General features: G+C 39.7%; 1 protein-coding gene across 14 annotated transcripts in view; it reads right to left on the reverse strand.

Moving 5' to 3' along the window:
* The window catches only part of SV2C (synaptic vesicle glycoprotein 2C), a 394,932-nt gene that overhangs the window by 84,477 nt on the left and 285,575 nt on the right, over positions 1 to 24,880 (reverse strand). For all 14 annotated transcript variants that reach the window (XM_072958521.1, XM_031674860.2, XM_072958523.1 and 11 more), the window contains 2 exons: positions 16,670 to 16,850; positions 2,972 to 3,123 (listed from right to left, as the gene is read on the reverse strand). In XM_072958521.1, coding sequence (XP_072814622.1) covers positions 2,972 to 3,123; positions 16,670 to 16,850 — 333 coding nt within the window. The remainder of the gene's footprint in view (positions 1 to 2,971; positions 3,124 to 16,669; positions 16,851 to 24,880) is intronic.

A 24,880-nucleotide genomic window follows, 5' to 3' on the forward strand; every position in this document is an offset into this window, starting at 1 on the left:
GATATTTAGATGTCCACGTTACTTTTTAAGTGTGATTCTGAACTGGATGAGCAGAAAAGCCCTTTAGTTGAAACCAGTAATACTGAAACTCACACACTGACTGAGTAAGTCAGCCACGCAGGTCAGGTCTGTGCTTTGCTCCCATTCACAGCTGCCCTGTGTCTGTATGATGAAGTCCCAGGGCTTCGGGGATCACCCACTGGGAGAAGTACAGAGCTGACACATCCCAATCCAGGCTACACATGAGAACCACTGGAGAGCTTTAAAAATGATTGACGCTGAGTCCACAGCACAGAGAAACTGATTCAACTGACCTAGGGTAGGACCCAGGCATGGCTATGTTCAGGGGGTGGGGGAAGTGGTAAACTTCTATTAGCAAGTGCTTATGAAAAAGTGTAACTTCCATACAGTGACATGCACAAATCTTGAGGGCCCAGCTAAAGGAATTTTTATGCATAAATACTCCTGAAACCCACCCCCTTCTGACTACCAAACAGAATGTCATCATCTCCCAAGAGTGTCAGCACAAGACTTTTTCAATTAAACTCTTGTATTTTAAAACTCTTCAAGTTGCAAGGGTATAACAATGAACTCAGCATGGGTATTTTAAAACTCTCCCCTGTGATTCTAACATGCAGGCAGACTGACAGCAGTAATTTGCTGTTTTTGTCACGCTTCTGGCCATGGAAAGCCTTCAGGAAAGCATGGGCATAAGGTTTTAATTTTCTGTTACTGATTTCTTAACCAGGTCATTACTACTTCCTTCGAGATAGAAATTAATGTCAGCCCCAGACACACTTAATTTTGTTGCACTTGGATTGTCTTTATAACTTTTCATCCATTGCGTATGATTCATAACCTCTCTCTTTCTGGCTATATATGATTTCAGTGGCTCTTTCTGCTATAAATAAGAATATCTTGTATGTGCTTGGGAAAAACAAAGGTAGAGATCATGCTAATATTTTGTGGGTCGGCCGCTGACTGTTGGTGGGCAGGGCGAGAGACAAAACCTGGTGTCCTGCACAGGGTTCCTCGTGGTTCGAGGGCAGGGATGTGAGAAAGGCAGGGGACTGAGAAGCCGAATACCGACCGAGGAAACAAAAACAAAAGGAATCATGTCCAGACCTGGTGGAAATGCGCAGAGGCCAACCTGAGTTATGAGTTAAGGGGGGCCTGTGGGAGATTCTGAGATATGATGGGAAGGGAGGACCAGGGAGGGGATAGTAATAAAGCCAGGAGCCATGAAGCTGTGCTTTCACCAGAGGCTGAGACACAGAACACAGCAGCCTTAGAAGGAACCCAGCTGCCCAGGACAGCTGCCAGGGTCTGCCCTGTGTGAGGACCTGGAAGGGATGGCTGGGGGCGAACCTGCAATTGTGACCACCTGGAAGAGGTACCTTATTTTAAGTTGCACAAAAGCTGCCTACGGACTCGCAGAGGTTCTGGGGGCCAGCCCTGGGTACAGCTGGGTTCTGCCAAGACCCTGCATCTCCTTTTTGTCTCCCGATACACAGTTCCTAAGAAGCAATTCCTTACGTGGCAGCTAAGTGACTTTTTTCCCCGGAACAGTGAGTGGAATGGAGCAGCAGTTCCTCAGGTTCCAGACAGAGGAGGAGAATCTCCTTCAGTTCCTTGGATTTGGGCAGAAGACAGGACTCACGGTGGATATAGGTAACTGCCTGTAGGGAGGGCATCTCTGGCCCAGAAGTGACCAAAGAATCTAACATGGGGAACCCATCACACTCAAATGTTTGGCAAAGACAAGTTCTCTTCAGGTCCAGTAGCCCATTTCTTATGTCTTATGTTTTTTTTTTTTGGTTGTTGTGGTTAAATACGATTTTGGTTTGCATAGGAATTTTTAGGTTTATTAAAAGAAAGAGTGTGACAACATGAATTTGGTAGCTCAGCATGTAAAAGAAACCACAATGCATCGGTACGCTGCAGTCTGCCTCGTCTTTGATTTTAGCAATGAGTTAAATTCACCGAAAGTTGTTTTCTAACAGAACTATGCTTTATAATGAAAAGTTGCTCTGTTCTTTAAAAAAAAAAAAGCAGGAAGATAGAAAATGAGCAGAGTGAAGTTTTGAAATCTAATTTTTTAAATTGATCCGATTTTAGCTAGAACAAAGAGTGAGTTTTTGAAGTCATGGTGGTTTTAATTTATATAGTATTCATACTTTGCCATCTTCAGCCTGTTTGTGTACACTCACACACACAAATATAACCAGAACACCCCCCCCACCTTCCTGCTATATTGACTTCAATTCCTAGATTCTGTTAACTAATCCCAGCATCTCATTGTTTGTGGGTAAAGCAAGGAGGAGCTTGTAGCTTCTGAGGACGAGTGCTGTCCAGAACATGAAACCTTCAAGTATCTGAACAGTAAGTGCTTGGGAGAAACTGAGGGGATCTGCAGAGCAAGGACGGTAGAGTCACCTCTTAAGTTCTGCAAACTGATGGTCCGTGACAAGTCAGGATTCTTCCTGCTCCCATCCCAGTTCTGAGCTGCCAGAACAAGTGGGGCTGACGTGGGCTGAGCCTTGGACTAAGCCCAGAGCAGACAACTAAAGGCACCCGTGTGTGTGCCTGATGCGTATGAGTTAAATCACTCAAGGTTTTAAGAACAACTGTGTCATGTTGTCTTATATGCTGCTTATGATCTGCGTATCCTCTGACCTCCACTTACATGGAGACCCCAGAGCTGATAGCACAAAGGAAACAAATGAAAGCAATGGCTTTAAAAACAGCAAAATGCAATAGTATCTGGCAAGGATCATTAGCACACTCTTATCTTCTACAAATCTCTGTATGGGGGACGGTAGGGGAGAAGGTCCTAGACATTACAAAAAGGAGAAACATGACGATGACAGTGTTGTTCTTAAATCAGCATTTATGAGAGAGGGAAGGGATGGGAACGGAGGCTGAAATAAAACAAGGTGACCGTGCGGCTGGTGCGAGGCCAGCCTCTTACCATAGTGCGGGATGATGGCCCAGGCCATGGCAGAGGCATAGATGCCGCCGATCATCCAGAACATGCATAGCCAGCTCAGATGCTCGCCCCGCTTCTCTCGGGCCAGCACTTCCGCAAAGTAGGAGAACACGGTGGGAATGGCTCCTCCAATCCTGCCAAGAGGTACAGAGGATGCATGAAATCAGGGCCTGTACAGCCTGAACCACAAAGCACAGAGCAAAAGCAAGTTCTAGGTACCCATGCTCGCCTTCTGTCCCAGTATGTCAAGGAATACGTATTTTCTATCATTTAGTAACTTTAATCTTAGAGTCTCCAGGTTTTTGTGTTTTTTTGTAAACAAAGTTTATCCTAGGAAGAGCAACTAACTGAGAGATAAAATCATTTTAAAATTTACATGTATGTACTGCACTTGAACCTGCAATTAAGCTATGTTACCAAACGGTGGCAGGAGTGCCCTACTCATGTGCTTTATAGAGCTTAGCTTAAGATCTCCATGGACTTTATGTTCCTTGTTAAATGTTCTACATATTTATCAAAAATTATAATATTGGGTATAATCTAGGAATATTTTAATTAACACATTTTTGAAAAAGAGATACTATGATTATGCCCTGTCCATGACATGGGAACTTTGGAGGGCTGTCTGCAACTTATACTTCTACCCCACAGCATTGGTCCTGGAGCCCAATGTGGCTGATGTGTTGGCAAACACAAGACCAACAGGGTTGCTTCCCAGACTTGCGCAGGTCCCACCCCGTCCAGCAGATACTGCTGAATGAGTACATGTGGAAAAGGCACTGGGAGAATCAAATAAAGAGCTGTTGATTTGGATACCAATACTATAATGCTTCCTTCCAGTCAGGATGATTGTAAGAAATACTGACTGATCTCTGGACAGAGGATATGAACAGTGACCTCTATTCAGGTTAAGGGTTCTCAGATGATGGCCTGTGGAATCCAAATTTTGTTCATTCTAGGGAGATGGGCCATGGATCACATCAGAATTTCAAATTTGTCTTGACCCCCCAGTTTTAAGAGTCACTGCCTAAGAAAGTATGGTAGTATGAGGGAAAATTACTTACTATCATCCCAAACAATGTGTGATTTCTTAAAATATACATTTTAAAAAAATGTGCAACAATATAAGTGAGTTGCAAAGACAATATCTAGTGAAACAGTTTTTAAAATATGTGCTGATTCCTTTATGTCCCAATTTCTGTAAGGAAAATTGCAATTGACATTTCATGTAAATTTGAAGTCAATAGCAACCCATATATTTCTCCATTTAGCAATAACTGATTTCCTTAGAGCCTTTGATATGATAGAGAAGTACTGGCAGCGACCTTAGCAAATGCAGTTAAGAGAAAGGCCATATTTGTAGCAAACTAGATGCACCAAATGAACAACGTCACTGCATCTACTGGTAGGTCGCAGCGCGGCACCGTTTCATGAGTTTGCCCCAGTTTATAGAGATGCGGTAGTTACCTCCTGCTGGTTCTGGGCAGACCACTTAGACCAGTGTTTCTTAATCTGTAGGCTATGAATTAATTTAGTTACTGTAAACAGCATTTTAAACAGCATTTCCCAATTGAAATGGGATGGACCTAGAGATTATCATACTAAGTGAAGTCAGCCAGACAAAGAAAGGCATATATCCCATGATATCACTTACATGTGGAATATTTAAACAATGAGACAAATGAACTTATTTACAAAACAGAAAGAGACTCAACAACATAGAAAACAAAGTTATGGTTACTAGAGGCAAAGTGGGGGAGGGATAAATTAGAAGTTCAGGATTAGAGGATACAAACTATTATATGTAAAATAGATAACAATGCTCTATTGTATAGCACAGGGAACTGTATTCAATAGAGTTGTAAAACCTATAATAGGTTATTACAGGTTAATAGCCTATATTGAAACCTATAATGAAAAGTTAACCTTATAATAACCTATAATGAAAAAATATGAAAAAGACTATGTACATATATATATGTATAACTGAATCATCATTGTGTTCTACACCAAAACTAACATATTGTAAATCAACTATACTTCAATTAGAAAAATTGAAATAGAGATGAAAATATCTGTGACACTCAAGTAATAAAGATAAGTATCATGTCATAAAACTTTTCTCTTACAAACATATTTATAATATTTGCATATGTATATGAGTATACATATATAATTATGTAAATATATATGTATATAAAAATGTATTGTGTTTCTTAGTAAGAACTGCTATTCAAAGAGTTTTAAAAAATAACTAACTTAAAGCATCTCTGTCTGTTCCTCTGGGCTATGAACGCAACAGTTCTTCCTAAAATCCCTGTAAGTATGACTCCACACGACTTCAGATGCAGCGCATGGGAATTCAGCACCATCACAACAGGGGTAGCCAGCCAGGTTCAAGTCCATCAACCAGACCCTCAAACAGGAAACAGACGCATGTGGTGGGCAGTCAGAGCTGGTGCTACAGCACAGCACATCAGCTCACAGTTCTCTTCCTGGCTTCTTGAGGACCCCATACCATGCATGGGCAGCTAGCTGAATTTAAAAATTCAACAAAGTTTTGAACAGATTTGAAATGGTCTCATTACAATACAGTTTTAATGGGAAGGAAAACCTCTCTGTCATAAATCATTTAACGCTTCTCCTTTTGTCATTTCATGTGAAGAATCTGTTTCTCTGCACCATAAAGTCCCAGATCCCTAATCTGTGCCTTCATTTCTCAATGCATAGAAAGAGTCTCAGTTTCTCCTGATTTTTCACATCCTAATTAATGTTTCATCAGGATATTGGACATCTTGCATGTAAGAGATATAACTCATACTTCGTGAAAGCACAATTGTGTGTCAAGATATGCCAGGCTGCTCTGAACTAAGATGAATGTACTCCAGGGTGGCTAAAATGGCAAGTGGGAGATTGTAGACTTGTTTGTTCGTTTTAAACAAATCACTGTTGCATAAAAGAACTCCAACTTTCAGGGGCTTTTAAGCAATCCAGCTGGTTTTGATTCAATGCTTCTTTTTTAAAGTGGTTATTTTTGCATGGATGCCTCTCAATATCTATAAAGCGGACTACAAGGAACTCTAAAATCAAGGGATAAATGAAGAAAGAGGGAGGGAGTCTATTTAAATCCCTTGCAAAGTCCTTCAGACTCAGACTTAAAAAACAATCCAAGCATTCACATTTCTCATTGTAGGCTCATCGTCTATTTTGGGGAAAATATTACTCCTCAACTTACTGTGATGTCCTTCAAGCAGAGAAAAAACATTACGGCGTGCTATATAATATTATCAGTATTTCATATCCCATCAGAGTGCTTACACACTGTTTACGCTAGAACAAAGGCTCTTTGAAGATGAGGACTACATTGTATTCATCTTTGAACCTCCTTTACCTGGCCCTGGGCACGCACTTAAGCATTTACTCAGAGGAACTGAATTTCACGAAGACTCTCCAGTGATGGAGGCGGGATTCCAAGCCTCCTGAAGTAATCTGCTCTGATGACCTAAACATATCCAGTGAATGAAAACGTGACCTGAAGTGTTGGAGGTGCTGGAATGGCAGTTCTGAGAGCAACAGAGCCCCCAGAGAGTTCTTGAACTGCTCTGTGTCTCAGCTGTCCCTCTCCATCACCAAATCCTATTTTTAAAGTTTCCTGTTACTACTCTACCTCCATATTTTGTGTGCGGGGCTAATTCATTTCCTTATTTGTTTTACTGTACTGAGATACAGTTTCTGAGAATACTTGAAGAGATAAAAATATTTAAGTGGTTGTTCTCAAATTTCCATGTATCAGTGGTTATTAAATAGGGCTGATTTTGCTTCCCCTCTCAGTAGACATGTGACAATGTCTGGAGACATTTTTAGTTGTCACAACTCAGAGGATGCCATTGGCAAATAGTAGGTAGAGGCCAGCCAGGCACACTGCTGAAAATCCTACAGTATTCAAGGCAGCACCTCCCAACAAAGAATCATCCAGCCCCAAATATTAATAGTGCTCAGGCTGAGCAACTCTTGCAATGGAGACTTACTATGGAAAATACAACACTTTATATTTAAAAGTTAGAATACAAGTCATAAAATGGTTATCTTTTATATTACCTGATAGGTAACACATGCCTAAATGCAGTTGACACGGAGACCTTTTAATGGTTCATTACATAATGATGTTAGCTTCTGCTGAAACTTGCTCAAGTTCATTTTTGATGGAATATTTACATAGATGAAGCAATTAGATCAGGGTGATTTATAAAATTTTTTTCTCACAATCAGATATTAAGTCTATCTTCTTAGCTGCCATAAAGGATCAGATCTTAATTATCCAGGGTAATAGGAGACTCAAAGGCAATAATAATTGAAATCCATGCCCTATTATAGGTGGAAAGTAGCTGAACTGACACAAATGAAATAGAATGTTGTTATCTGGAATTTCAGAGTTGGAGCTATTCCCTAAGTAACATTAAGTTTTTACAACTTTAATTACAGATATATTAAAAAAGTAAAAAAAAAAATCTGTATTAAAACACACTACTAGAATAAGTTGGGACCCCTCCACCACCCAGTATATGTGTGTGCGCACATGTGTGGGGACACACACAATACATACCTCAAAAGGTCTGCAGTACTTTTTGCAATACTCAATTCTAGGCATCGAGTAAATAGCATGAAACATACTTATTTTCCTCAATAATAGACAAATTCATGAATGAGATGTTGCATACGGCAAAAAGCATATCGGCTTTTACAGACAAAATTTCTCCACTGTTGGGAACATGGGACACATACGTTGAATCAGTTTAGCACAGCGGATGAAGCACAATGCCAAACATGACTGCACAAACCTCACTGGAAAACTGGGAAGCCCAACTGTCTTAGGTCTGCAAATTTCACAGCCACACCTCGTGTTACCCGAGTCCCGATGCAGCTCAGTGGTGGACGGTGTTTGCACCTCATTGCACTGATGCATGCTGACTGAGGCAAAGGTGGGGAGAGGTTTAGGTTTCTTCAGTGAAGGAGGGAGGTTGTAGATAAAAGGGCTAATCCTACTTAAAATGGATCGACTGATGTATGACATTTAGGGGAGAAATTATAGAATGACAACTTCTTGTCCTAAGGAGGGATTCTACTGAATAATTCTGTTCTGCTTTAATTTTCCAGTGAGCAGGTAAAGAAGAGTAATTTCCTTGTAACTTATTTCACCATGTGATTGTCAGCTAGTCCATTACCTCAGCCTTCCATTTCCACTGGGAAATGGGGTATTAGGTGAGACTATAATTAAGGAGGAAGTTGAATAACCACTGTAAAGTCACGTGTTTCATACAGATAGTAAGCAGGGGGCAGAGTCCACAAGAGCTGACTCTGGTGGCTTTATTACAACAAGTATTAAGCATTTATAAAAAGACTAGTGAATGGTGTAATCTATGTTGGGAATCACAATTACAAAAACTTGCATGAAAAATATCCTTATAATCCTTACTCAGAATCAAAGAGGAAGGAAGACATGAACTGCCAGACAAGTCGGACACCAATTCGGAACCAACTCATTATGATACAAACTGGACCCAGGAATGAACAATCAAAGCAGCAGCCCCAAAGATGGAACTTTTTGGTGACTTCCTTTTCATGGAAATAAACAGACTATCACAGAGGCTTAGATGAAAGAAACAGATCTAACTGTCACTGAATGGGCTGGGGCTGGGTTGGCACAGAAAATAAGATTGCTGTATGGATTAGAAGGCACATGATTATTATGAGTAATCAAGAAAGAAATAGGAGAAGAATGCTTCCTCGTAACAAACCAATCATCAAATCAGAAATGGGAATCCGCTATGCCCAGCGGTGGTACTAAAGGATGGGTGATTAAGGTAGCTTTAAGAGTCTCAGTTTAAACTTGACTGTCTTAAGAAAATTAAGACATAATCATAAAATTTGGGTAAAAGCTGTATTTCAGTCCAACTCCCTTAGCCCTTGTTTGCAATCAGGTCAGCACCCTAAGTCCAAACCTATACAAGTCTGCGTATCCAGAGCAGCAGACCTGGTGCCACTGACGGAGAAGGTGTATTCATAGAGCAGAATTCTAATGCTGTCTTGAAAATAAAAACTAATCTTGCTATTGAGAGAGCTGGAAGCATGCATTCCCACAGCACCTAAATGGTGTCATGAATAAAGATGGTGATGATCATTATGATTTGTAAGAAACGATGGCAAAATGTATGCAGACTTTTCCAGCCACTTGCTGTATGTATCTACTCATCCATTCCTCCACTCACCCTCCCACTCCCCTGCCATTTACTCATTGACCCCTCATCCTCCCATCCAGCCCCCCACCTAACCAAACTCTGACCCAGGCACATCAGCCATTGCTGGAGGTACAGGCACAGAGACCACAAGTTCCTGCCCTTAAGGTGCTCACAGAGTCAATTTTAAAAAGTGCATGTGCCTAGTATCTCACAATTATACATTTTGAGTCTGGGAGATCTTTTGCTGTTACTCCTTTCTTAGGATCAACAGTACCTTTGCCAAAGGGTGGACTAGGAAATAAAGTTTGTCCAAAAGGTCAACCATTGTTGGAAATTCTCATAAAGGGCATTGACTAAGACAGTGCTTTCCACTAGAAATACCATGTGAACCACATATATAATTTCCAATTTTCTAGAAAAGATATTAAAATAAAGTGAAAAATCAGATGTAGTTACTTTTAATATTATTCATTTAACCCAATATATTCAAGTATTATCATTTTAACATATAGTCAACTTAAAACATTATTAATGAGATATTCTGCATTCTTTTGTATGTGTTAAGTCTTTGAGACCAGTGCTATGTATGTTGGCACTTACAGCACATCTCAGTTTGGCCACATTTCAACTGCGTGGTGGCTCTGGGATGACCTGCTGGACAAGACAGGCCTAAGGGAACAGACCCACTGTTTACAACTTAGGTTTGTGATTATTTTTGGATTAAAGATAATTTAGTCAGTTGCCTTATCTTCCATATTGGAAAAGGTCTTTGCATTCTGGTTCTTGGGGTCAGACCTTCTTGAACTGATCTGTTCAAATTATTCATTTAGTGTCTGTCATCTATCAGGCATTGTGTTGTATAAAATCACAGACATTTCTCATTGAATCTGAGACAGCACAGCCTGGTGGTTATGAGCATGGAGCCAGACTGCCTGGGTATGGCTACAGCACTTACAATGTAACTGTGGACAGTTACTTAACCTCTCTGTGCCTCAATTTCCTCATCTCATCTATAAAGTGGGTAGGAAAAATAGTATCTTCCTCATAGGATCACCGTGAGGTTTAAATGAGTCAATGTTTTTAAAGTGCTTAACACAGCATCTCTCACGAAGCAAATACTATACAGATGTTTGATAAAACACATTTTAAAAGTTGCAAAGTTTTAAATGAGTCTGCATTTTTCCAACTAGATAAGGAAGTAAAACCTTATAGTTTAGAATCAGACTAAATCAGAAGACCTGGAGGGTCTACTGAACGTTTGGAAGTCACTTAATCTATCTGTGCCTCAATTTTCTAACTTAAAAAAGGCAGAATATTTTTGCACACCTAATTATTAAAAAAATACTGTGGATATAAATGAGATTCTACAGGCAAAACACTTCGAAGAGTTCTAGTTAGTGGTGATCATCTCTACGAAGCCAAGGTATTCTGGTTCTCATAATTTTATAGTTAATGGATGGGTACTGCAAATAGCTATGAAGAATGCATCTGTGAGGCTCCATCTGCAGAAGGAGAAATGACTCTTCATTCTCCTACCATTTACACATGCTGACATTTTGTTTTAATTTCTGTTGCTGGTCTATTTTTCTCCTGACCTTTATGCTTAGCAGTGCCAGGCCCCCAGTGAGAAGCTCCCAACCCTGACATTGCCCGGCATCTGAAGCGTTATCACTCCCATAATTAACAGTGACTGGAAACAAATAATTTAATTCTGGGCAAATGAAAATGAATCAATGGTGTCAACTCCATTTCCCATCTTCCTAATTTTCTGTAACAAAAGAGGAGAGGGAAATGTCTGTTCCCTGGAGTGAGATTCACTTAGGAAAGTGAGAGACAGCTAAATAACTGGTGATGCCCCACTCCTCATTCCCACAAAACACTGTTGTCCCGGCAGGAAAATCATTCTTTGTGCTGAATAAATAAAGTCGCACAGAATATGGTAGCTGGACATATTTATGTTTCTAAGAAAATATACTCATGACTTAGTGTGTTGAATTAAGAGGAAAACACATTCAGAGGGATGCTCATCTATCACAAAGCCAGGTACACCTCAGGCTAAAGCAAGAGCTCCTTTCAGTCTCCTTTACATGCAGGAACAGGAGTACAACACAGCGCTGCTAATGATGCTTCAGCAAGGTTAAAGCAAAAGCCTGTGGCATTTGCAATAAAATCCACACAAAGGCGTCTTAACCTTGCATTCAGAATGCAGTTTACTTGTTTACAGAGCAGCTAGTTCGAAAGGACTTCATTGCAACTGAAGTCCTCGCTGTGTCATCCCTGGTTCCATCACTGAACCTTCATCTGTAAAACCAAGGGTCTGGACTGTGACCCACAATTTCTCTTCCTCCTCTGAAATCCTCAGTGTGTGGAACTGGTGGACAGGCACTGTACCGATGTGGAGATTCTGTCATTTGCTATGTCAGTTCCAATTATGCATTCTGGAACTGGAATCCACAAGGTAGATTCAGGGACCCATTGGACCCACTGTGAGATGGATCTGAGCTACAGCTCCACTGATCACCTGACCTCGTTAAGTCTCTACTCTGACTGGTGGAACACAGTGACATTTTGGGTCTCCTGGAATTAGTGTCAGTTCAGAGCCAGTGTCTAGTAAGCCCTGAAAAGTCTGATTATTTCCTTTTCCCTCATTCAGTTACCCTGGTAAAAGGCTATAGGTCCTTTCGGGGGAAGGATGGACAGTATAAACATTCAGCAATGTACAGAGTCCTTCCACCAGAAGACCTGGTCTCCCCTTCCTCCAAGGGGTTCTGGGTCTATAAACTGGCTCAAATATGGGAATTGATTGAGGGGTCATGACTCTGCTTTTATGATGCAAGTTAAACTTCTGGTCACTTGACTTAGAATGCTTCCCCTTATGCAGATCAAGTAAGAATTTACTAAACTTCCCATCTATTTCTCTTCCAGGAACACCATCGTGGAAGGTCCACGCTGGTCAGACTGTCGTACTGCTGCTGTGACTGGTGTCCTTTACAGTAACCCCGCCCACCTTGCCTTGAGCAATTAAGCAGCAAAGAGCAGGCAGACATATCATGTCAATCTCTGCCCTCTTGGAATTCACGTGCAGGTGGAAAATAGAAGTAAACACATAAGAAGCAAGTGTTTTCAGACATCGGTCAGTGCAACCAAGAAGACAAGACAGGGGTCTGCGTTGAGAGTCCCCATGAGGGGTGGTCTCAGGATGGTCCATATGAGTTCGCCAGAGCTGAGGGCTCTGGGAGAAGCTCCTGCAAAGGAGAAAGGATGGCAGGAGCGCGGCTCCCGGGAAACGTGTGGAGCATTGGAGGGTCTGAGCACCACAGGCCCATGACAGAAGCATTCCCAACATTCTGAACCTTATTTCCTTGGTCAGCTAGATTTCCTCAGTTTAAAAACCAGATGGTGGGGAGGGAATAGCTCAGCGGTAGAGCACATGCTTAGCATGCATGAGGTCCTGGGTTCATCCCCAGTACCCTTAAAAATATATATATATATATATATATATACACACACACACACACCTAATTGCCTCCCTCTAAAAAATAAAGAAAAAGAAAAAGAAAAACCATGTCAGATGTAGGTGAAGGGAGCTGTCTCGTAAGGAGGAACAACAGGATCTCTTATTTAAGGTCTCTATGGTCAAAGTCTTAACGCTTTGGCTTAAGGGTTTTTTTTTTCTTTTTAATTGAAGTATAGTTGATTTACAATGTTTTGTGATTCAGTTATACATACGTGTATATATATGTATTCCTTTTCATATTCTTTTTCATTATAGGTTATTACAAGATACTGCATATAGTTCCCTGTGCTATACAGTAGGATGGCTTAAATTTTAATTAAGAAAGTTTAAATAAACACAACATTGTAAACTGATTATACTTCAATTAAAAAAAAAGAAAAAGAGACAGAAAATGAGGTTTAAATAAAAAGAGACCATGTCAAACTATCAGCTGCTTACATGCTGAGGTCAGAAGTAATGGGTTTCAACATTATATGCCTTTAAAACGAGAAGAAGCTTCCAGTGGAAACCGGTTTCTTGTTCATAGTTTTCACTGTTTTCTCCTCCTTCTGTGAGTCTCCCATGCCCATTGCTGTTACCTCTCTTCGGGGACTGACTAGTTCTTAGTAGATGGAGCTGCCTGAGTGTCTTTCCTCTACGACCAGTTGGGAAGCACCTGGGGGCCAGGGCTCATCTATATCCAAGAAAGGTCTCTCATGGTTTCAGGGATAGAGCAGATGCAAAAGTGTTTGTTTTTGTTGTTTTTTGACCTGAACTGGAATGGAATTGGAGAAAACTAGAGACTCAGCTGAGACCACTCCAAGATCCAGAAACAGGGTGCCTGGATGAACCCTAGAGCTGCTGAGAAGCTCTCTGTCATGGAGGCCACACTCCACATGTGACATGTAGGTAACATGGACCAGAAACTCAGCCGAGGGTGAGAGATCACCTTCTTCATTTCCCTTAGCAACCGCATTTCTCAGGGCCCCTCAGCTTCTGGACCCCACAAAGTTCCGGGTGTTTCGCCACCTGGGCCCAGGCGAGTCAGCCCACACTCCTCCCCCAGCCCCGCCCCCGGCCTTGAGAATCTCCACCTATCCCGGGGAGCAGGGATGCGTCCTTTTATGCGCCTGTTTTCTCCCAAGTCTTTGCCCATGATTTCTGTTTCATTCCTGGGAAAGACTTGAAATTTCGAAGTCAGAAAGGAGCCTCCTTTCCCCTCCCTCTGCGGTCACTCTGAGACCACGAGCACAGGACAGCTTAGCTGAATGAGCAGGAGGAAGAGCAAAGAGAGAACAGGGAATGCCAAACAGGAGGTGTGTGTGTGTGTTGGGGGGGTGTTTCTAGATATTACACCGCATTTCCTTCCCTACAGTGTACTCTTAACACATTACCTCACTTGATCCTCAGACTCCAAGGTAGGAATATCAAGTACTGTTATTTCCCTTTTACAACAGATGAAGCAGGTTGGAGAGCCTGAGGAACGTTCTCGAGGTCTCGTAGGAAAGGGCAGGGGTGGCGCGGACTTGGGTTTCTGGGCTCCCAATCCTATGCCAACTTTGCAAAGGCACAAAGTGGATAAGCCTCTGGTACCACAATTTATAGAACCTGGCTGAGTTAGCAATGCACAGTAAACTGTATTATTTGGAAGTCTGCAGCCCTGAGCTGCTAGCTGAAGAATGATTTCTCTGCCATCGGGAAGAGGACGATGTCATGAATATACCCAAGCAGTCTGTCTCTGTATTGCCCTTGAATTAGCTTCCAGGCAGTCCCTTATTTTGGAGTATTTTGCAGCCACCAGAATGGCCCTTTTCTCTGCCGTCAGTTGGGTTGACCATGTCATCATCCAAACTGGCACGTAAAATTGCCGTAATAATTTGACCACAGTCAGGTACTTTTGAATCTGGTGTTTCCTGGTTAAGGCTGCAAATGGAAAGGACAGGAAATTTCAGAACTTAGGTGATTAGCCTTCTCCTGACAGGCCTGTGGTATTACATTGATAAAAGAAAGCAGAAGGAAGCTTTGCTGGTGGCAAGAATGTCTTATCCCATGGACCCTGAGAAGGTTCTTTAACAAACAGACCCAAGTAACACCTGTTCATCCTCAGGCATGTCAATTCACTCGGCACTAGGTCTGCTGTAGTCCCTTGAATCTATGAGCCAAACTACCTCCCCAAGGACAGCGGATGCAGCTAGTCTCACACAGAGCTCGGAGCACCAAGGGTCCCCTCCGCTGAAGAAAAGTCCCCTTTCCCCATCGTTACAAAGCAAATTATTGGTTCTGATCATTCTTTTCCAAGGAAAAAATATTTTCACACTTTCCCAAACTTTCTAACTCTCCTGGTTTACTGGAACGGTTTACTGGAGTGTCTTCACTTTAATAAAGGAAAGCTTGTGAGATTTGTGCAACTTAGTAACATATTTGCATTGCCCACCGTATGCAGTGGGCATCAGAAGGAGAGGCCATAAAAAGATAAAAAAAGAAATCAGAAAAATCTGTGGATAATCCAACAACCTCAATATGTGCACAAATCTCGTGGTAGCAAGTGATATAAAATTTTTTCAATGTTTTGAATGAATTACAAAGGTGACCCATTAGTCTGCATGGAGAAATCTTCATACTCTTGAAGTAGCCCACTTATACAGTCTTTCTCTCTGAAGCCTTACATTCCTATTAATCTTAGCTCTGGTTTTAAAGTACTGCTGCATGTAATTAAGAGAGATGGGATGTAGCTTTCTGAACTTCTCTTTTGGCAAAACTGTGCTTTGCTGTGTGGGTACCACGATCATCAACCACTACAGCTGATCTGCTTCTCCAATTCATAACCCAGCACTGTCTCTTGCCCTTTCTTCATTCATTTTTATTTTATTTTGTATTATTCCTGTAGATTCATCTTATGCTAAGAAAGAATGTCTCTAATGAAAACAAAGTTCTCAAGCATGAATCTGAAATTTTCTATTTTCACTATTTGTTTTCTTGGACTCTCCTAATTGAGCTGTTGGATTTTCCTAAGCTGTGTGATTCACTTTGTCTAGGAGTAAGTGTTTCAAGATCGTTAAAGACGATTACACTATTGGCTATACTACGCCACTGCACTTGGTTAATAGGGTAACTCCTGTTAATTCAGCAGAAGTCAGAAACTTCCAAAAAGAATGTACTGCGTCTCAAGAAGCAGGCTTCCCAACTAGTTAAACATGCTGTTAAGATAGATCAATAAAACAACATTTATTTGAGATATTCTCATCGTGTATTTAAGAGCATGCTTGAGTGGTTCAAATCTTTAATTAGTTCATAATAGGTAGGACCAGAGCTGTTTCTTGCTTAAATTCTCAGAAGGAACAACATTTATGATTGCACACGGCCAAAGAAACAGCATTCCGTTAAGAACAATCCCCATTTCCGATACCTCATTTTATTGTGTCTTGTTTTACTGTGCTTTGCAGGTATTGCGTTGTTCACAAATTGAAGGTCTGTGGCAACCCTGCATTGGGCAAGTCTGTCAGCACCGTTTTTCCAACAGCATTTGCTCACTTCAAGTCATTATGTCACATTTTGGTAATTCTCCCAATGTTTCAAAGTTTTTCATTATTATTATGTTACCATGGTGATCTGTGATCAGTGGTCTCTGATGTCATCACGACAACTCTCTGAAGGCTCAGATGATGATTAGCACTTTTTAGTAATAAAACATTTTTAAATTAAAAAAAAATACTCATTTCCTAGACATAAAACACTAAAAGAATCGGCCACGAGAATACAGATGTGTGTTCCCTTCTCTTCGGGATTTAAAGGTTGATAATTATATTTTTAACCAGCATTAGGGCTCCTAAGGAAATGCATTAAGGGATAATTTCTTGGTAATGAGGATCTCGAGAGTAGAAAACATGTACATTATGCTTTTATGTAGAATAAATACATTAGCATAAAATATGAAGGAGAAAACCTTACCCGAATCCAGAAAGTAAGCGACAGAAGAGAAAGAAGCCATAACCTTGGACAAATGACGAAAGGAAGGCAAAGAATCCGTTGATAGACATGCAGATCAGAAGAGACTGCTTCCTTCCCGCTTTGTCCGCCAGTCCTCCCCAGAAGAACGCCCCCACCATCATCCCGAGGTACACTATGCTGCCTGCAACACACAGAAAACAAAGAAACACGTCAGAGATTGGGAGTAAACATCACATGTAACAGCAAATGAACAAGGGACAACGTGCATTCCAGAATTCCGCGTAGGAAAACCTGCCTTTAAAAATAGACCCTTTCAGACACACAAATCAGATTTCAGCTTGGAAAGCAAGCCCTGTGGGCTACCTTTGGGTGCCATGGCCGATGGCAAGGGCAAAAGACGAAACAGTCACATGCTCACCAGCCTTGTGGGGATGGGTGCCCAGTGGGCAGGCATAAGGACTCTCCATACAGAACAGTTCTGCAGTTTGACTTACGGCTGTGTCACCTTTGGTCCAAATGCCCAGCTTAGTACCATGACAAGGCCAGGATGAGAGACTGAGTCAAAATGGATCCTCCAGACTGCTTCAAATCTCCACTGTAGCAGATGACCTGGGCCAAGGCCAGACCCTTAGGGAACCTCTAAAAGATTCCATGGGTTCTTTCTCTCCGATCCTTCCTGAAAGCCCTGGCCCTTCCTTGGGAAGGAAAGGAAGTTAGGGAAGGTAAGATGACAAGAGTTCATCTTAAAATAGTCTCAAATCCTCTCAAAAGGAAAGCTTTTTCTTGGAGTCAGGAATTTAATGAGCCTAAGGAGAACGGAAGTCACTGTTAGTAGTCTGGGAATTGTCTTTTGTGTTAGGTTTTTGGTCTTTTGTTTTTATTGAAGTATAGCTGCTTTACAATGTTGTGTTAGTTTCTGGTGTGCAGGAAAGTGATACAGTTTTACATATATATTTTTTTTCATATTTTTTTCCATTATGGCTGATTATAAAATATTGAATATAGTTCCCTAAACACGACATTGTTGTTTATTTTATCTGTAGTAGTGTGTATCTGCTAACCCCAAACTCCTAATTTATCCCTCCCCCACTCCCTTCTCTAGTAACCATGTTTGTTTTCTATGTCTGAGTCTGTTTCTGTTTTATGAATAAGTTTATTTATATCAATGCTTTAGATTCCACATATAAGTGATATTATGTAATATTTGTCTTTTTTTTTCTGACTTACTTCATTTAGTATGATAATCTCTAGGTCCACCCATGCTGCTGCAAATAGCATTGTTTTATTATTTTTTCATGGCTGAGTAGTATTCCATTGTGTGTGTGTATACACACACTTTTTCTTTATTCATCTGTTGATGGACATTTAGGTCTCTTCCATGTCTTGGCTATTGTAAATAATGCTGCTATGAACAATAGGGTGTATATATCTTTTTGAGTTAAGAGTTTTCTACAGATACATGCACAGGAGTGGGATTGCTGGATCATATGGTAATTCTATTTTTAGTTTTTTAAGGAACTTCCATACTGTTTTCCAATATGGCTGCACCAGTTTACATTCCCACTAATAGTATAGGAGGGCTCTCTTTTCTCCACACCTTCTCCAGCATTTATTATTTATAGACTTTTTGATGATGGCCATTCTGACTGGTGTGAGGTGATACCTCATTGTGGTTTTGATTTGCATTTCTCTAATAATTAGCGACATGGAGCATCTTTTCATGTGCCTATTGGCCATCAGTATGTCTTCTTTGGAGAAATGTCTGTTTAGGTCCTGTGTCCATTTCTTGATTTGTTTGTTTGTTTGTTATTGAGTTGTATGAGCTATTTTTATACATTGGAAACTATTTTATACATTGGAAGCTCTTGTCGGTTGCATCATTTGCAAATATTTTCTCCAACTCTGTAGAGGTTGTCTTTATGTTTTGTTTATGATTTCCTTCCCTGTGCAAAAGCTTATTAGTTTCATTAGGTCCCATTTGTTTATTCTTGCTTGTATTTCTATTGCCTTGGGAGAGACTGACCTAAGAAAGCATTGCTACAATTCATGTCAGAGAATGTTCGGCCTAAGCTCTCTTCTAGGAGTTTTATGGTGTCCTGTCTTAAGTCTTTAAGCCATTTTGAGTTTATTTTTGTGTACAGTATGAGAGAGTGCTCTAAATTCATTGATTTACATGTGGCTGGCCAGCTTTCCCAACTCCAGTTGCTGAAGAGGCTGTCTTTTCTCCGTTGTATATTCTTGCCTCTTTTGTTGAAGCTTAATTGACCATAGACGTGTTAGTTTATTTCTGGGCTTTTTAATCTGTTCCATTGATCCATGTGTCTGTTTTTGTGCCAATACCATGCTGTTTTGATTATTGTATCTTTGTAGTATTATCTGAGGTCTGGAAGGGTTAAACCTCCAGCTTTATTCTTTTTCATCAGGATTGCTTTGGCAATTCTGAGTCTTATATGGTTCCATATAAATTTTAGGATTATGCATTCTAGTTCTGTGAAAAATGTCCTGGGTAATTAAGACAGGGATTGCATTAAATCTGTAGATTGCTTTGGGTAGTATGGATATTTTAACAATATTAATTCTTCCAATCCAAGAGCATAGGATATCTTTCCATTTCTTTGAATCATCTTCAATTTCCTTTGTCAATGTTTTATAGTTGTCAGCATAGAAGTCTCTCACCCTCTTGGTCAGGTTTATTTCTGAGTATTTTTTGATACAATTTTTAAAGGGATTGTTTTTTTACTTTTCCTTTCTGATATTTCATTGCTAGTGCAAAGAAATGCAATAGATTTCTGTATGTTAATCTTGTATCCTGCTATCTTGCTGAATTTGTTAATCAGCTCTAGCAGTTTTTGTGTGGAGTTTTTAGTGTTTTCTATATACAGAATCATGTCCTCTGCATATAGTGACAATTTTACCTCTTTCCTTCTAATTTGGATACTTTTAACTTCTTTTTCTTGTCTCACTGCTGTGGCTAGGACTTCCAGTACTATGTTGAACAGAAGAGGTAACAGTGGGCATACTTGTCTTGTTCCAGATTTTAGCAGGAAGGCTTTTAGCTTTTCACTGTTGAGTATTATTCTGGCTGTGGGTTTGTCATAAATAGCTTTTATTATGTTGAGATTATGTTCCCTCTGTACCCTCTTTGGTAAGAGTTTTTAATCATGAATGGATGTTGAATTTTATCAAATACTTTTCCTGCATCAATTGAGATGATCATGTGGTTTTTGTCTTTTCTTTTGTTGATGTGATGTATCATATTAATTGATTTTCATATGTTGAACCATCCTTGTGTCCCTGGGATGAATCCAACTTCATCATGGTGTATGATCTTTTTTATGTGTTGTTGAATTTGGTTTGCTAACATTTTGTTGAGAATATTTTTGCATTTATATTCATCAAAGATATCGGCCTGTAATTTTCTTTTCTGGTAGTGTCTTTGGTTTTGGTATCAGAGTGATGGTGGCTTCATAGAATAAGTTTGGGAGTGTTCTCTCCTCTTCAATCTTTTCAAAGAGCTTGAGGAGGGTCAGTAAGAGTTTTTCTTTGTATGTTTAGTAAAATTCCCCAGTGAAGCCATCTGCTACTGGACTTTTGTTTGCAGGGAGTTTTTTTTTATTATTACAGATTTTATTTCACCTCTATTATCTATTTCTTCTCGATTCAGTTTTGGTGGACTGCATGTTTCTAGAAACCTGTCCATTTCTTCTAGGCTGTCCAATTTGTTGGCATATAATTGTTCATAGTATCCTCTTAAGGTTCTTAGCATTTCTGCATATCAGTTGTTATTTCTCCTCTTTCATTCCTAATTTTGTTTTTTTTGGGGGGGGGGGTCCTTTCTCTTTTCTTCTTGGTGAACCTTGCCAGAGGTCTGTCAATTTTGTTTACCCTTTCAAAGAAACAGCTTTTGGTTTTATTGATTTTTTTCTATTTTTTATATCTCTATTTTATTTATTTTATCTCTGATTTTTATTATTTCCTACTTTCTGCTGACTTTTGTTTGCTGTTCATTGTAGTTATCATCGCTTTTACAAAAACTTTTTAAAATTAAAAAAAAATTTTACATCTGTATACTAGCTTATTTAAGTGATTTGCTTTCCAACTGTGATTTTCTCTTTCCTATAAATTATTGCTTCTTTTCTATTTAGAAAAGACTTTTCAGTATTTCTTTTAGGATAAATTTAATATTGCTGTATTCTTTTAGTTTTTGCTTGTCTGATAAATTTTTTACCTCCTGTTATTCTAAATAATAATGTTGCTGAATAGAGTATCCTTTAAGTTGCAGGGTTTTTTTGCTTTTAGGACTTTGAATATATCTTGCCAGTCCCTGCTGGCCTGAATTGTTTCTGTAGAGAAGTCAGCTAATAGCCTTATGGGGGTTCCCTTGTAATTAACACTTCATTTTTCTCTTGCTGCTTTAACTCTTGCCATGTTAATTATAAGATGTCTTAGTGTAAGTTTGTTTGGGTTCATCTTGTTTGGGACCCTCTGTGCTTCCTGTACCTGGATATCTGTTTCCTTCTTTAGATTTGGGAAGTTTTCAGCCATAATTTCTTCAAATATATTTTTTAGTCCCTCTTTTCTTCTCCTTCTGGGATCCCCATTATGCATAGCTGGGCATGCTTTATGTTATCCTATAAGTCTTGTATACTGCTTTCTTTTTTTTAACTTGTCTTTCTGTCTGCTGTTCTGATTGGGTGAGTCCCATAATTCTATCTTCCAGATCATCTGTTATTTCTTCTGCATTTGTTATTTATTGCCTTTAGTTCAGCTTTCATCTCAGCAAATGGGTTTTCTAATTTTATTTGGTTACTCTTTATAGTTTGTAGTTTTTTTTACAGTAATCTTCATCTCTATTGATAGCCTTTCTTAATTCCATCAGTATTTCTATTACCTCTCTTTTGAACTCAGGTTTATTGGATTGGAGAGGTCTCTTTCATTGCTTGTTCTTTCAGCAGAATTCTCTTGATCTTTTAATTGGGAATGGTTCCTCTGTGTATTCATTTAACTTATATATCTCTGACTCTAGAAGAAACAGTTATCTACTGTGGTCTTGAAGGGCTGTTTTTACATGGGAGCATCCCTGTGTAGCTGGCATGAGTCTAATATTTTTGTTGCAAAGGCTGTTTTTAGTATGGATACCTGCCACATCTTTCCTCAGTCTGTGCTGACCACTACCCCCCTAATAGTGGTGTTGCAGTGACCAGAGACTACACTGGATATTAAGCAAGGCCTCCTCTTTGCTCTGTGGTTGTCACAGCCCTGATGGGGGCTTGAAACAATTTGGGAACTGTTAAATGCATCATAGTTGGCTTTGCTTTCATAAGGAAAACACATGGAAAATCAAGAGTTAGATAAATGTCCCTCTCAGCATCACTAAGTTCACATTTGAATTTCCTAATTCACTTGCTTCTTCTGAAAAACCAAGCCCCCATATGGTCTGTCCAGAATCTTTTACAGGATGCAGTAATATTAGGTATGGCAAATGTTACCTACAGGGGGTTATCTAAAAGGTTGTGCAATGTTTAGGGGGAAATGGCATAACTAATAAATAAATGTTTGGCTTTAAAAAAGTTGCCAACTACATCTTAAATCCATTTCTGCTTTTTCCTTTGTGTCACCAGAGCACCATTTGACCCATTCCTTCTCAAAGGCATGTTCAAGATACTCAGCAGCATCTCAATTATAAGCTAAAAAAATATTGCTTTAGATTTTTGAGAAATAGCCTATTTAAACATTCACCCCAAATTCATTTGCTTAACACACAGTTAATGAATCAATATGAGACCATTTTGAGGAGTTTGGTGACCCCACCTCAGTGATATGCAGCTGTTGCTTTGCAGATAGCTGAGTACAGACAGCTACAGTGAATCAGGAATGTTGGAGCAATTACACAATAAAACAAAACAGAAGCTGTTTTTATTTAGACCAGGTACTGCAAAGAGGTGGGTGGTCACCCTTTTCCTGGGTTGTGGTGGCATATTTTTCTCTGTACTACTGGGCTGACATCATCCTTCTCAATAAAGAGATTATTCATATCATAAGGCCCAATGCATATCAAGAAGAAAGAATATATCCGCACAAGGCAAAAGAACCCCAAAAGCAGACAGATTCACCCAGGAAAATGCATATGCAGCATCTCTCTTATTTACGGCCTAAGAGGCTCAAGTTTGCCACTCACCTCTCAGAAGAATGGTAGTAATTATGCTTCTTTTTAATAATGTCTGTCTTTAAAAATGCCTACAAATCAGAAAGTGAGCTCCCATACACCAGGAGTGGCCCGTGGCTGCTGCAGTCTAACGACCTGGGAATCTTTCTTGTAGTTCCAGCCCCAGGAACAACAACAACAAAAAAATGGTCACTAGCAATTGCAGAACCCTCACCAGTTCTAAATGTTTGCATGAGTTAACTTATTTAATCCCCAAAACCACCCTTTGAGGTTGATACTATGGAAGTGTGGTTCATTGGTGGGGAACCTGAGGTACAGGGAAGTTAATGATTTGACCACAGAAAAGGGGTAGGGGGGACTACATCCCCATCTGTCAGCAGTTCTTTGCACAATATCATGATTCCTTTAACAACCCTGACTGCCCTCCTGTGATAACATCCCCGTTTGTCCAGGCTCCCGTGTGATGGGTACCACTAAAATTGAAAGCGGTACCTCAAATGTCTCTGAGGTGCCTTCTCCCTGAGCACCACCCTCATAGAATTAGAGTTAACTCTGCTTAGTGGAAAATTAGATGGGAAGCTAGGGGGAAATGGTGCTTTGTCTTACCAAAGCATGTGACAAGGGATGTACAACCTGTCTCAGACATTCCAAATGCGCACGTCCCTAACCCCTGGTTGGGGAGTAAGGGAGTCAATGCTGAAAACAGCTGGGTGGTGCCAGAGCAAAGATGAAGACTTAATCACTTGTTAGAAAGAGAAGCTCTTATATATAAGATATCTAAAAGAGACAAACTTACAGAAGCAGAGAGTAGAATAGTGGTTAACAGAGGATGAAGGGAGGGAGAAACAGGAGGTTTTAGTCAACAGGCACAAAGTTTCTACACAGGATGAATATGTCCTAGAGATCCAGTGTATGGTATACTGCCTGTAGTTAACAATACTATATCTGGATACTTAAATTTTGCTAAGATTATAGATCTTATGTTAAATGCTTTTATCACAAGAAAATTAAAAAAGAATTTGTTCAAACATAATATTTGCTTTATGTTTAAAATAAAATACATAATTTATATTTTTATTAATAAAAATTAAATAATAAAACTATTAAAATTGAAAATTTATTTGATTATCCCAATGAATACAAAATAGTTGATAAAATTTAAAATTTATTATCAGTTAAACTCTTAAAAAACTAAAAAAAAAAAAAAAAAAAAAAAAAAAGGAGAGAGAGAAGGCTCTTGTACAATGTTCCAAAGAAGTTGTAACTCCCTTGCTTTCCTGGCACAAGAGGGATGATGCCCCTATAGAGTGGGTCTCCATATTCCGTTGTCCCCTTCAGGGCAGTCACCTGCAGCCACCTCTTTGCTAAGCCATATCAGAGCTTTATGAAGTGATGCTTCCAGTACTCTAAGGGTTCATAACTGGATGCTAGATTTCTCCCACCCAACAGTAGCATGAGGACACAACCTTACCCTGGAAATTTCTCAAACCTCAGAAGTAGTCAAGTCTGAGAGACCTGAGCTTGCTCTCGACTCTTGTGACTGAGACAGCTTAGTGACTTGACAAGGGGCAGAACACCTTCATTTAATATTAGTATCTTGTACTTATACCACTTGAAAATAAAACTTAAAAATAATCCTTATTAGGGGCCTTAATATATAAGAGTAAAATTAGAATAAAAATGGTCCATCCTTCAAGGCCCCTAGATACCCATATATGTATATATAAACCCAGATAGGCTTACATAGCCAATAAGTAAAACCACATAGAAATGTATAAAATGAAAAGTCGTCTTCTCCCCTACCTTTGATCCTCTTCCCAAAGGTAACTATTATCAGTTCCTTTTCTAAATCTTACAGAACGTTTATACGTATAAATATATAAAAAATGGATACCCTATGGGAATTGCCTATGAAATACATGTTTTCCCCCTGTGCAGTGTTTATCTTTTCTCGGCTTGTGTTTAGGATTTCTAAATTAAGCAAACCAGAAATAAATCTGTCAGAATTTCAAAACTTCTTCAAAATATACTTCATATATTTCAGA

The sequence above is a fragment of the Vicugna pacos genome, chromosome 3, assembly GCF_048564905.1.
Source record: "Vicugna pacos chromosome 3, VicPac4, whole genome shotgun sequence".
NCBI classification, from domain to species: Eukaryota; Metazoa; Chordata; class Mammalia; order Artiodactyla; family Camelidae; genus Vicugna; species Vicugna pacos.